The sequence below is a fragment of the Nanorana parkeri genome, unplaced genomic scaffold (genome assembly GCF_000935625.1).
Source record: "Nanorana parkeri isolate BGI_ZX_2015 unplaced genomic scaffold, ASM93562v1 scaffold690, whole genome shotgun sequence".
NCBI classification, from domain to species: Eukaryota; Metazoa; Chordata; class Amphibia; order Anura; family Dicroglossidae; genus Nanorana; species Nanorana parkeri.
The window spans coordinates 674,699-687,384 of NW_017306958.1; the positions used below are offsets into that span (position 1 = coordinate 674,699).

The 12,686-nt window shown below is 40.7% G+C and overlaps 1 protein-coding gene across 4 annotated transcripts in view; it reads left to right on the forward strand.

Moving 5' to 3' along the window:
- MBD3 (methyl-CpG binding domain protein 3) overlaps nt 1-10,806 on the forward strand; it is a 47,599-nt gene extending 36,793 nt beyond the window's left edge. For 3 of the 4 annotated variants that reach the window (XM_018563729.1, XM_018563728.1, XM_018563731.1), the window contains 5 exons: nt 2,657-2,816; nt 4,371-4,508; nt 5,163-5,253; nt 8,374-8,551; nt 10,599-10,806. In XM_018563729.1, coding sequence (XP_018419231.1) covers nt 2,657-2,816; nt 4,371-4,508; nt 5,163-5,253; nt 8,374-8,551; nt 10,599-10,770 — 739 coding nt within the window. In that variant the 3' untranslated portion in view covers nt 10,771-10,806. Of the gene's footprint in view, nt 1-2,642; nt 2,817-4,370; nt 4,509-5,162; nt 5,254-8,373; nt 8,552-10,598 lie in introns of all 4 variants that reach the window. The other variant, XM_018563730.1, reaches the window with a different exon arrangement.
- Nucleotides 10,807-12,686: the final 1,880 nt, after the last annotated feature.

A 12,686-nucleotide genomic window follows, 5' to 3' on the forward strand; every position in this document is an offset into this window, starting at 1 on the left:
CGGGATGGAAAACAAGGTACAAACACTCAGCGATCAGTGAGTTCTCAATCTCTTTTTCTATTTTAAAAGGGCAATATCAGCGGTCTGTTTAGACCCCTTTTATGTCCCCAAAGCCCCTAGAAGTAAAGTAAAAAAAAAAAAAAATGTAAAAAAAATTGAAAAAGTTAGAATAAAAAAACATTTTTTTTTTCTTTACATTTTGGTGCACCTCTAATACGCACACAGTACATATAATACACACTACTTACACTGGCTGCACATGGCTATTCAGTCCACTGTACCGTGGGCAGCCCCGTGGGTGGAGGAGGAGGCTGAGACAGGGGAGGCCGACTTTTGTTACTGCACTACATCCCAGCAGGTAAGTTCAGAAGCTCCCAGTGCCTCCCTGCTGACACAGGCTCCCCACGCTCTGCTCAGTGTGCCTCCAGTTCCCCAGGATCTCGAATGCTGTGCAGGACTCCTCAGCTAGACAACACGCTTGAGGTGAGTCCAGGAGTGGTGTGGGCGTGTGCCAGGAGGGAGGATTTGAGCCCAACTAATTGACTGACCAACTAATCGATAATTAAAATAGTTGACAAAGATTTTCATTATCAATTTAGTCGATTAGTTGTTTCAGCCCTAGTTGATGGTTCTGGAGAGGTCTGTTGCCACAATGTGGCTTGTGGATTGGTATTGACCATCATGTTGGGGTGGTTGTTTACAGGCAGATGGTTTCCCTTGTCCTAATCACTTATGGTTGCTAAAGGTTTATTTTTTTCTTTGTGAACTGCTTGGGTTGATGAATGGAAAACAACAGTGTGTGCCTCAATGGATGGTAAAGAAAGTGGGGTTTGTCCATTTGAAGGACAATACTCCTTCCCTTATTTCATTCTGCTTGCTGCAACTGAGCAGGGTGGGTAGAGGAGGGACTCGCCTGAAATTTGAGCAGTGTATAACGAGCTTTAGTGTACAAGATGCTATTGGTTGTAGTCCTATCCTGAAGGATTTCTCTGCGTGCCTTGGCTGCCTGCCAGTGGAGTGGTGGGAAGTAATTTATTGCTCCTCAATCATAGTTTGTGACTCCTTATTGGATATGAATGTGTGACCCTTCGTCAGTTGCAGTGGTACAGATAAGTTACAACCACATCCATCATCCATCACAAGCTGCCTCCAAAATTGTGTTGCTGGGGAACAGCGTTGAGGTGTCCAGCCAGGGCTGTTAGCTTAGAGTGCACCAGGTTAAACACTGCCTGGTGATTAGCACCTGTAATGTTAGGTGTATGTCCTGGAGGCGGCTTGCCTGGTAATTCGCTAGGCCACCTCTGATCTCTGCTTGAAATTGATGACAGCAACACGTCTCGGAAAAGTTGAGAAGGTGCCATGTTTACCAGTGTTGCATCCCCTCTTCTTTTAACAACATTCTGTAAACATCTGGGAAGTGAGAAGACCAGTTGCTGGAGTTTTGGGAGAGGAATGTTGTCCCATTCTTGCCTGATATAGGATTCTAACTGCTCAACAGTCCTGGGTCTTCTTTGTTATATTTTTTTTTTGCAAATGCTCAAATATTTTCAATTGGTGAAAGGTCTGGACTGCAGGCAGGCCTGTTATACACCCGGACTCTTCTACTATGAAGCCATGCTGTTGTCTTAGATGCAGTATGCAATTTAGCATTGTCTTGCTGAAATATGTAAGGTATTCCTTGAAAAAGACGTCATCTGATGGACGCATGCATCTTATTTGTGTATCACTCTGCTGCAATTCAGAGATGATTTGAAGATATAGTTGACACTGTCCTTCCCTCTGGAGGGTGGCTACTTTTGTTCACCACGTCCCTGTGTGTGTTGTAAAGTAGCCACCGCTTCAAGCTTGCTCCCACGATGGGCTACAATCTCAATACAAATTAGTAAACTAAACATGAGGGCAGGCATAATGTGCCTTGCGATCCCGTGCGGCCGATCGCATTGTGGCAGGAGGGAGTTGCTACAGTCCCATTCACTTCAATTAAGTGTCACTGTAATATGTTCGTTGCAGTTATTGGTACAGTTAGACAAGACACAGAGAGCGCCTCCATCGCATAAAAACTTTTTAATAAACACATTTTAAAAATGGTATAAAGGTACTCACAAAAGTCGAGTAAAAACAGGCATATAAGGATCAGAACGAGAGGTGCATAGCCACCGGCTGTTCGTCTTCCCTGGTAGTGAAGTGGTTTACGCGTTTCCAGAACCAATTAGGAGTATTCCACTGACTCCCTTTTTTATATATCATAAAAAGGGAGTCAGTGGAATACTCCTAATTGGTTCTGAGGAAGGAGGCGTGGCCTCTGAAACGCATAAACCACTTCACTACCAGGGAAGACAAACAGCTGGTGGATATGCTCTTTTCGTTCTGACCTTTTTTATATGCCTGTTTTTACTCGACTTTTGTGAGTACCTTTTTTTTTTTTTTTTATACCATTTTTTTTATTTGCTAAGTTTTTATGCGATGGAGGCACTCTCTACGTCTTGTCTTGCAGTGCGGCGGTTATTCTGAACCTGGTGAGAGCTGCCCTGTTATCGCCCTGCACTCCGAACACCACTGTCACTTTTTTTAACCTAAATCTGCTGGCGCTGTGTTTAAGTTTGTCTGCTGTATTGGTACAGTTAGTATGTAGTCTCATGAAGTTTTGTTCTTTCAGTCCCAGTGGGAAGAAGTTCCGCAGTAAACCTCAATTGGCACGATATCTTGGCAACTCTATGGATCTCAGCACTTTTGACTTTCGAACAGGAAAAATGTTGATGAGCAAAATAAATAAGAATCGGCAGCGCATGCGCTATGATGGGCTGAATCAATCCAAGGTAATTTTTAGACATTGCATTACAGGCGATATTCAATAACACTAATATTTTAAAGTAGAACTCTGCTTTTGGCACTGCAACTCTCAGACACAGAATCCATACTTTTCTCCATTTACAGAACACCTTGTATTCTTTTAACTATTCCCAAACTACCGTATTTGCCGGCGTATAAGACAACTCGGCGTATAAGACGACCCCCTACTTTGTATTTAAAATATAGGTTTTGGGCTATACTCGTCGTATAAAACTAGTATAGCCCAAAATAATGTTTAAATGCACCCACTAACAGCCATGGCGGTATTCCCGAGTGTGGCTCGGGGTTAATTTTCAGTACCATAAGCGTTAACCGCGATCCACACTCGGGATTACAGTGTCTTCCGCTGAGCCAATCACGGCAGGCTTTGTATTCATTAATACAAAGCCTGCTGTGATTGGCTCAGCACGGTGTACCCTATGTACCCATAAGACTACCCCCGATTTTCTGGGGATGTTTTAAGGTCTCAAAACCCGTCTTATACGCCGGCAAATACGGTACAAGCCTTTCTATGAATACACAAGTGGAGAGAAGAGCGCATAAACGCCCAGCTCTCGGTGACAAACACCAGCAATACAGGAGGTGTCGTGTACCTCATAAGAGTTAACTTGTTTACATAGCACATTTTAAAGGTAATGTCACACCACTTCAGCTTTTTGAAATTTCTGCCATTAACACACTTTCTAGTTGCTAGGATGACAACAATTCCTTCTGTATCAGGACAACGGAAACAAACTGGTTGTATGGAATTGGAATTCCTCCCCTCTTATGCATAACCTTAACGGGCATGGTTTTGTAGTCCTTGGAGATAGCTGAGAATAATGTAATTGATGCCTGTTTTTTCTTAAATGGATATAAGAAAACACATTCAATTAAGGGACCAAAAAAAAAGGTGTTAGGGTTACATTTACCGTATTTTTCCGTCTATAAGACGCCCCCATGTATAAGACGCCCCCACTTTTCTTACCCAAAACTGATTACATCCAGTTCAGATTTCCCAGATTAGGACAGACGCTTACTGGTACCGGTATTTTTTTTTCCTTCTGAAATTTTTATGGGCTCCCTGTTGCATCTGGGCACTGGCTACACGCTCTCTGCAATAAGTGTCTGTAAACCCTAACAATTCATTTTTTTTCTTATTTGGTCCCTTCTGGTATGTCAAATATACCATTTAAAACTGTTTTGTTATCTGTTTGATAAGTTCAAAAAATACCTATAGATCTTCGTTAGAAATCTTGTGAACTGATTACTTCTGTGCTTACTGCATTTAGGTATTATCAATTACATTGTTCTGAGGATTGTGGTACCATGCCCCTTCATGTTGTGGATAATATAAGAGGAGCAGGGTTCTGTAGTCTTAACGTTTTACGTTGTCCTGGCGGAATCATCATTTGAAAAGGGGAAAAAAATGTGAAGAAAGAAAACTAATCCAGCCTACCACCACTAACTGTTAAGCTGCAACTTGTTGTTTGAATACACTTTAATAACAGCTTTATGGCATAACTCTTTCTGTTTTTCAGGGCAAGCCTGATTTGAACACTGCCCTCCCAGTCAGGCAGACTGCATCCATCTTCAAGCAACCAGTCACTAAAGTGACAAACCATCCTACCAACAAAGTGAAAAGTGACCCTCAGAAAGCAGTTGACCAGCCACGTCAGGTGTGACTAAATCTTAAAGGAGAACTATGGGGCAATGGGGTGTTTTTTTAAAATGTTTTGTTTGTTTTTTTTTCTTCATAGTTCACTTCAGGGTCACGGGAGGACATGTCCTGTGTCCTCCGTGAGCCAAGACTCTGCATATAAGGGGCTATAGAGGGAGTGTGTAGCATTTTACACTAGGGGGGGAATTTATCAAAGCACTTGCGCCAGTTTTAGCCTCTTAGTTCATTTTTTGTTATGTGCAAATCTGTCTTTCAACATGTGCCCCTGTTTTCACCTGAGCTTGCACTACTTTTCCAACTGCACGCGTTTTGCACCTGTTTTCTTCAGAGCTTGCACTAGTTTTTCAGTTGCATGTTTTTTTGCACTTGTTCTGGGCTGTCTGAAACTGGAGCATCACCTAAGAAAACTGTCACAACTTAAAAAGTCCCCATGACCACTTCAAGATCCGACAGTTACGCTTTTTGTCTGAAGTTAGACGTCTTCTTTCCTGGAGTCTATTAAACCTGATTTATCAACAAAATTACACTAGCTGGATAAATCTGGTGCAAATATATTCTGTGCAAGTTCAAACACTCGCAATTGCCATGATAAATTCCCCCCAATGTATTTTCCCCACTCCAGTAATACATCTCTTTCTATTCACAACTGCAGCTTTTTTGGGAGAAGAAACTAGCTGGGTTAAATGCTTTTGACATAGCAGAAGAGCTGGTGAAAACCATGGAGTTACCAAAGGGACTGCAGGGTAAGTGTTCCCAACCTCCTATGGAAAGAATGTTGTAAGTTTTTAAAATAGTGTCCATTAACATTACATAGTTGTTACTGTTGAATAAAGACACAGGTCCATCCTTTTTGGTTTTTTTTGTGTGTCTGTGTTTGTTACTAAGATTACCTGTATATCTTGTGCACTGAGAAAAGTACCTAGATGGATTTTGAATGATTCCATACTCAGCTGATACCACTGTCTTTGGAAGGGAGTTCCACAATGTTATAGCTCTCACAGTAAAGAATCCCCTTTGCTGTTTGAGATAAAACCATTTCTCTTCCAGTTGCAGATGGCGGCCTCTTGTTTTCTTGACTGAACTGACCTTAAACAGTCTATTACGGATTATCCCATCACCATTCAAGGATTTGGACATTAACTGCCTCCGGGCCGGCCGTAGTAATTGAACGTTATACGAGCTCCCTCCGGTCCACTCTACTCTGCAAGAATGCGGAAGTGTTGTATAATGCATCACTTACGCATTCTTGTGTCACTCTCCAGCTTCAGAAGCTGCAAAGAAGCTGATGGAGCAGATCTGTGCTTCATCAGCTCCTTTTGGGCGGTCCTAGGTGACATCATTAGGGGTCTTGGAGACCCCTGATGTCTCCATAAAGAGGACCTGTCACATATTTTGCTATCACATAGGGGGGTTTTATTAGCCACGTATGTGATGGCAAGTTTTCAGTGAAAAAAAAAAATGTAAGTCCCCTCCCCCCCCAAAAATGTAAAGTTACACATAAAAATAGAATAAGAAAACAAAAAAAATTTGAAGTCCCCACCCATACACGCGTCGGGGGCGCATACACGCAAAAAAGACGATTACGCCGCACATGTTACATATCACCGCGAACGTCGCAGTGAGAGCAATAAGTCTAGGGCCATCAATCACTGATAACACTAAACTGATGAGCGGTAAAAGCTTTTAGAGTGTCGCCTATGGCCAATTTTGGGTATGGTAGTTTTCTGCGATTTCGCGGGTGCGTGCAATTTTAAAGCTTTGGTGTCTATTTACCCGACGTGACCTGATCTTTTATATTTTACCCAAAAACTGGGTAATAAATGTTTCCTAACGTAAAAAAACAAAAAATTATAGTACAAAATAAAAACCCCAGTGGTGTTTTAAATACCACCAAAAGAAAGCCCTATCTGTCCCCAAAAAATGGTATAAAATTAATTTCAGTACAGCGTTGCATGACGGAATAAACTTCAAAGTACCGCAGCGCTGAATACTGAAAAATGGCCTAGCCAGGAAGGGGGTCTAAACGCCTGGTCTTCAAGTGGTTAATATTAGGGATATACCGATACTAGTATCGGTGCCGATACCGAGTATTTGGGTGAGTACTCGTACTCGCCCAAATGCTCCGATACCTAGCACGAGTACTTCCTGTATCAGTAAGTCGGGCAGCGCGTCATTACACGCTGCCCGGTTTCCTGATTGGCCAGGAAACGGCTCCGTGCTCTCTCGTCACTTGTGATGAGAGAGCATGGGGCCGACTTCCTGGCCAATCAGGAAGCCGGGTAGCGTGCAATGACGCGCTGCCTGGCTTCCCGATTGTTCAGGAAGCTACTGAAGCCGGGCGCCGTGTAATGACGCAGGGCCCGGCATTCTGATTGGCCGGGAAGCCAGCGTCATGCTTCCTCGTCATCTCATGAATCATAATATTAAGAAAGTGACTTTAAAGCATTAGTTTGTATTGCTTTAGAAAAAATTTGACCTGTCCCTTTAAGAAAAAGTATCGGTAATTGGTATCTGCGAGTACTTGATCAAAAGTATCGGTACTCGGTCTTAAAGTGGTATCGGTGCATCCCTAGTTAATATGTCCACTGTCTCCTCTTAAGAGTGAACAAGTTTTAATACATGAAGTCTTTCCTCATAGTTTAGGTCCTCTAACCCTTTTTTTATTAGCTTTGTTGCCCTTCTCTGGACTCTCCAGCTAAAGGACATCCCTTCTGTGGATCGGAGACCAAACCTAATTCACATACTGAAGATGTGGCCAGAGCAGAGTTTTGTATAGGGGCAAAATAATGGAATGTCTTTACAGTACATTCCCTTTTTTTTTTTTTAATTTTTTTTTATACATGATAGTACCCTGCTCTACTTATTTGCTGCTGCCTGGCTATGTAATCTTTTATGAAGGCGGCAGTCCACGAGGACTCCCAAATCCTTCAAAGTTCATATGTTATTTGTATGGCTTTTTAGAGATCATGCTAATTCTTGGTGTGTGCTGGAAACCTAGATCTGAACACTTCTCACCTATTTTCTTTATTTAGCTTCTAGTAAATATTCACAGTGACTAGTACAAACAAAATATTACTACCCGGAACCATGTAGCCCAAGTGGTCTGAGACCTCACCCCTGTCAAGTTTACATTGTTCCAAAAAAAAAAACTACAATCCTAGTAGTGTAGGGGTTTTGAACGAGGCGCCAAACTTTTTTTGTAAATACATAATTTATTTAATATCTTAAAATGTCATGATTCAGGCATAAAATACATACATGATTATTCGATTCCCCAATTCTATTCTATAAGATCATGATTTACAGAAAATATACAAGATTCATGGATTCCTCATTAATAGTCTCATTTCATATTAAACATATTCTACATAATATTTTAAACCATAGTCAAAATCCCATTCAATTGTTTCATATTCTTATCACGTTATTATAATGCAAAACTCCACACATTTCCAACGGGTTTCGTTCATGTACTTCATCAGGGAATATTGTGGTAGGAATCTAATTAAGAATATATAATCCATTGTTTATTAATAAATCCATAAATGTGCAATGCTCATTCTTTAGTGTTTTATATGCTGTAATTCACAGTGACTAGAAGTGTGTTCTTTTAAAGGGTTACATAGACTTTATCTGCTTTTGTTTCTGAGTTGTATTCCCTGAGTGAGGAAGAGGGTTCAAAGCCAATACAGTAACCACAGAAAATAATTTTTTCAAGCCTTTATTGTGCTGCCAAGTTGGCAAAATAGACTGGGGAGTATGGATCACTTTGATAGAAGTCTTTATTTAATTTTGTGACTTCATCTTTTTAAACACTTGATTCTTGATCTCCATTAATGCATCTCTGTTGACTACATTCTTAGGTGTTGGTCCTGGGTGCACAGATGAAACTCTTTTGTCTGCCATTGCTAGTGCTCTGCACACAAGCACCATGCCAATAACTGGACAGCTGTCTGCTGCAGTGGAGAAGAATCCTGGAGTCTGGCTTAATACTTCACAGCCCCTCTGCAAGGCTTTTATGGTGACAGATGAAGACATCAGGTACAAACATAAAAAAAAATCAAGAAATGATGGAAGCGTTGTAGTGCTGTATTTAGGATCTAAGGAAAAATACTGATGCAGCTCAATTACTTTCCTTAGATATGAGTCATTTTTTTGTTAAAATTTTCTTTAAAGGGGTTCTAAAGCCTCCGTTTTTTTTGCCTATATCTACTGCTAGCAAACAGGAGATATAGACAAAAAGTTTTTAAAAAAAGCCCTGGTTTAACAGGTGGTTTACACTTACCGTTTTATCGCTGCGCACTCCCGCCGGAGAATCTGAAACTGATCGAGCGGCCGCAAAGCATCTTGGGGCGGGCACATGCGCAGTATGGATTCTCGGCCGGGAGACGAGCAGAGACGCAAGGTAAGTCTATGGACGCGTGCACCCGCATGCAGACACCGCTGGATCGGAAGTGCCTGCAAGCAGAGGAGTCAGCGCTGGATCGGAGAGCCGCCGCACTGCTGGAGGAACAGATGAAAAAATCAGGAAAGAAGATCTGATTTAAGAAACATCATTTAAGGGAAGTGCTGACATTAACATGGGGGGGGGAGGGGGGGAATTTCTTTAGACTTTAATGTCACTAAGTATAAAACACTTCTATTACAGGATACCCAGTGGAAAGGTGTGTTGTAAGTGATTAAAATGCATACATTCTTGCAAAACCCCCGAATTTGTATTTATTTTGTATTGTAGGTCTTGTTTTGTGTTGTAACTTGGCCCAAAAACTAAACCTAAACTTCTTAAAGTCAAAGGGGGGAATTTATCAAAATCTGGAGCAGTTGCCTATGGCAACCAATAAGCTTCTCTCTTTGGTTTGTTCAGTTAAGCTTTGAAAATGAAATGTGGATGTTGATTGGTTGCCATGAACAGCTGCTCCAGATTTTGTCTGCTCCAGTTTTGATAAATTCTCCTCCAAAATGTTTTTAAAGTATTTTAAATGCTGATTGAGTCACTTTTAGTTGATGCTGCTGCTTGATGTTAAAGTTGTTTCCTGCAGAATTAGCTGGTCCCCTGAGCACTGGCCCTGATATGTTTTAGGGTGTCTGCTTTCCCTTGCAGGATCCAATGAAGCCACCCTTGTGTGTGCTTGCAAACTTTCTACACAGGCACAGCAAAGCAAGTCACTCTTCTCCCCCAATCCCCTTCTCCTCCCTCCTTCAAGCTAGTAGATATGCAGCTGCTGCACACTGCGTTCTGTCCCATGTGATCTTGTACTAGACAAAGTTCAGGGAAGCAGTTTTGAGAGTTGGAGCCAGCTGTTCAGCAACTTGACTTAAGTGATTGGGCAAAAATAAAAGAAATTTTATCTGGATTCATTAGTGAGCGTTTAATACTACTTAAGAGCTCTATATCCCTGTCCAGTTAGAAAAACTTCACTTTTCCTTAAGAGTTTCAACAGAAATTTCCATTTAGGCACAAGGTGTGCCTCTTCACATCTGTTTTGACAACTTGACTTTTGCTGGGTTCTGAGCCAGTCAGACTGCATAAGTGCCTGTTGAGCAAGTTATTTGGATACCTCTAGCAAGATGCCAGCCCTGGTTCCAATGTAGGAAGAGGAATCACGAGCACTCGGTAGATAATCCAACATGTCCATTTATTGGACATAGACGCCACACAATCACAAGAGCCAACGCTTCGAGACCACGCAGGGTCTCCATCAGGGCATAAACTCTTTATGCCCTGATGAGACCCTGTGTGGTCTCGAAGCGTTGGCTCTTGTGATTGTGTGGCGTCTATGTCCAATAAATGGACATGTTGGATTATTCTACTGAGTGCTGGTGATTCCTCTTCCTACATTGTGTCTGCACGGTGCCATCCGTGTTCATCACTACAAGCACCATTGTCTACATAGGCCTGGATTGCTGCATGGTGTACCGGAGGATTTCCCCTTCTAGCCCTGGTTCCAAGACATTTAGTGGTGTACCATATGTCAAGAAAGTGGAAACACTAAAGATTTTCACAGCTCTGTTAAATGTTACTCGTTTTTAAAGAATAATTAGGTTTTTAAAATAACCTATTCAGTTTTGTTTTTTGGTTTTTTTTTAGGAAACAAGAAGAACTGGTGCAGCAAGTGAGAAAAAAGCTGGAAGAGGCTCTTATGGCAGATATGCTGGCTCATGTAGATGAAATTTCAAAAGATATGGGTACCCCTTTGGAAAAAGATATAGATGAAGATGAGGATGACGATTCCAGAGGGCAGGTTGCAGAAGATGTATGAGACTGCGTTGCAGATTATTGCAACAAACAAGACCTGGGACCTGATTTTTTTTTTTTTCTTTGAATTCTTTTCTCCTTTTGTTTCGACCATGCATGCAAAATGCATTGTAAGGCAGCCTTGGGCTCTTCTTGTAGTTCCTTTCACTTAAGTAAACTTGTGAGTATTGAAATATGTTGGCTGCTGTTGCTGACTTTGTTTAAGTGGAAAGCTCCAGGACTGTTGACCAAATCCTTGCTTCACTACATAGAGTAAGCATACAGTCACTGAAGGCTGAAAATCTTAAACTCCAGGTCATTAAGTTTGGAATGGCAGCTTCCATATTTGTGCCCTCCCAAATAAAAAAAAAAAGGAAGATGATTTCCATGCATATGCATTGTGATTTATTTATTAAAGCTTTTCTTTTTTTCGGACTATAAACATTCCCTTTTCATTTTTCCTAGTGGTGACACTAATAAAGGTTTTAGTTAAAGTGACTTGGGAAAAACAAAAAGAGCTGCTAGCTCTCATTGCCTTCTTCTATGGCTGAATGTTGGGCCATTCTGAACAGGTATAATAGGCACTTCTAGTAGTGGCAGAGCTTGCTCGTTACCTCCTGACTCGCTTTAATATTAGCCATTGAAATGGTCCATCAAAGTGATAAGCCAATAGGAATGTGGATGGAGCAGGCAAGCTCTGGCACTGCACCTCTAGGTGGCTACACTTTATAACTTCCTTTATGACGGTTTCTACAAATGAAGTCTTTGACATCTGTCATGCCTTAATAGAAACTTGGTAGGAGTTGCATTTTTTTTTTGTGTGTCTTAAAGTTATAGCTTGCTATTAAGCCTGGCTAATTTTGCTACATTGAAGGACACTGCTGAACAATAAGTTTGCCAGCTGTTATATAGACAATTTCACAATAGCTTTTTTGTTTTCAAGCTGTAGCAGTTCACTTTATTGCAAGTGGTAATTATCTGTGATTCATTTCTACGAAGGATGTTTCTCATACTTCAGTGTCTTTAAATTTTTTCGTAGTTATTGATTTATACCAGTTTGGAAGTGTCACAAGGATGTATGTGTAGCATTTGCAAAATATGGCTTTCTAATAAGCTATCAGCTTAAACCTTAGTAGGTCCACCTCCTCACCGGGAAGGTATATTTGCTGAGCAAAATATACAGAAACTGCAGTCTGAGTCCTCCAATTTGTGAACCTTTAATTTTAATAGGGAGCTCAGAGTGGTGCTACTAGAAAGGTTTCATAGAGAATAGGTGTTAGACATTCCTCATGCAAATCTCAAATAGGAAAAATGCTTTAATATTTTCTTGTAAAATTTGGTTACAAGGCTTAAGAAAAATACAGTATATCAAACATAGCAAATGTGGAGTCAAAAGAAGTGATTATTCCTTCATTTAAAAACGACTTTATGGAAATCTTGCTTTTGGAGTTTTCAAAAGATATAACAAAGGAGCAGTTGATTTCATCTGTAGTCTGCCCAAGCGGAGTAGGTGTTATAAATGTATATAAAGTGTTTCAAGAAATACAATAGTGTGAGTGTATAGTATATATGCATTTTTTTTTTTTTTTAGTTTTGTTTACTTTATTCAGTGTTCTGTGGTGCTACTTGCACCAACTTTTTCATGTATAAATATTAAACGTTTGTACAAATCACCAATATGGTGCTTACTTTCATGAAAATGTGCATCTGTGATATAACTTGAGTCTACCAACAGAATAAATTTTAACTTTTACCGTTGGCACCAACTCTTGATTATTCGAATCCCATTATTGGAACAAACACAGACATTCGTTTCTTATTGCAAACCTTAACAAAAATCAATGTTTTACGCAGTCTGTTTACTTAATCATACATTAAAGGAGAACTATGAGGTGAGTGCTTTTCACTCACCTCATAGTTCTAGCCGACCTGTAACAATAA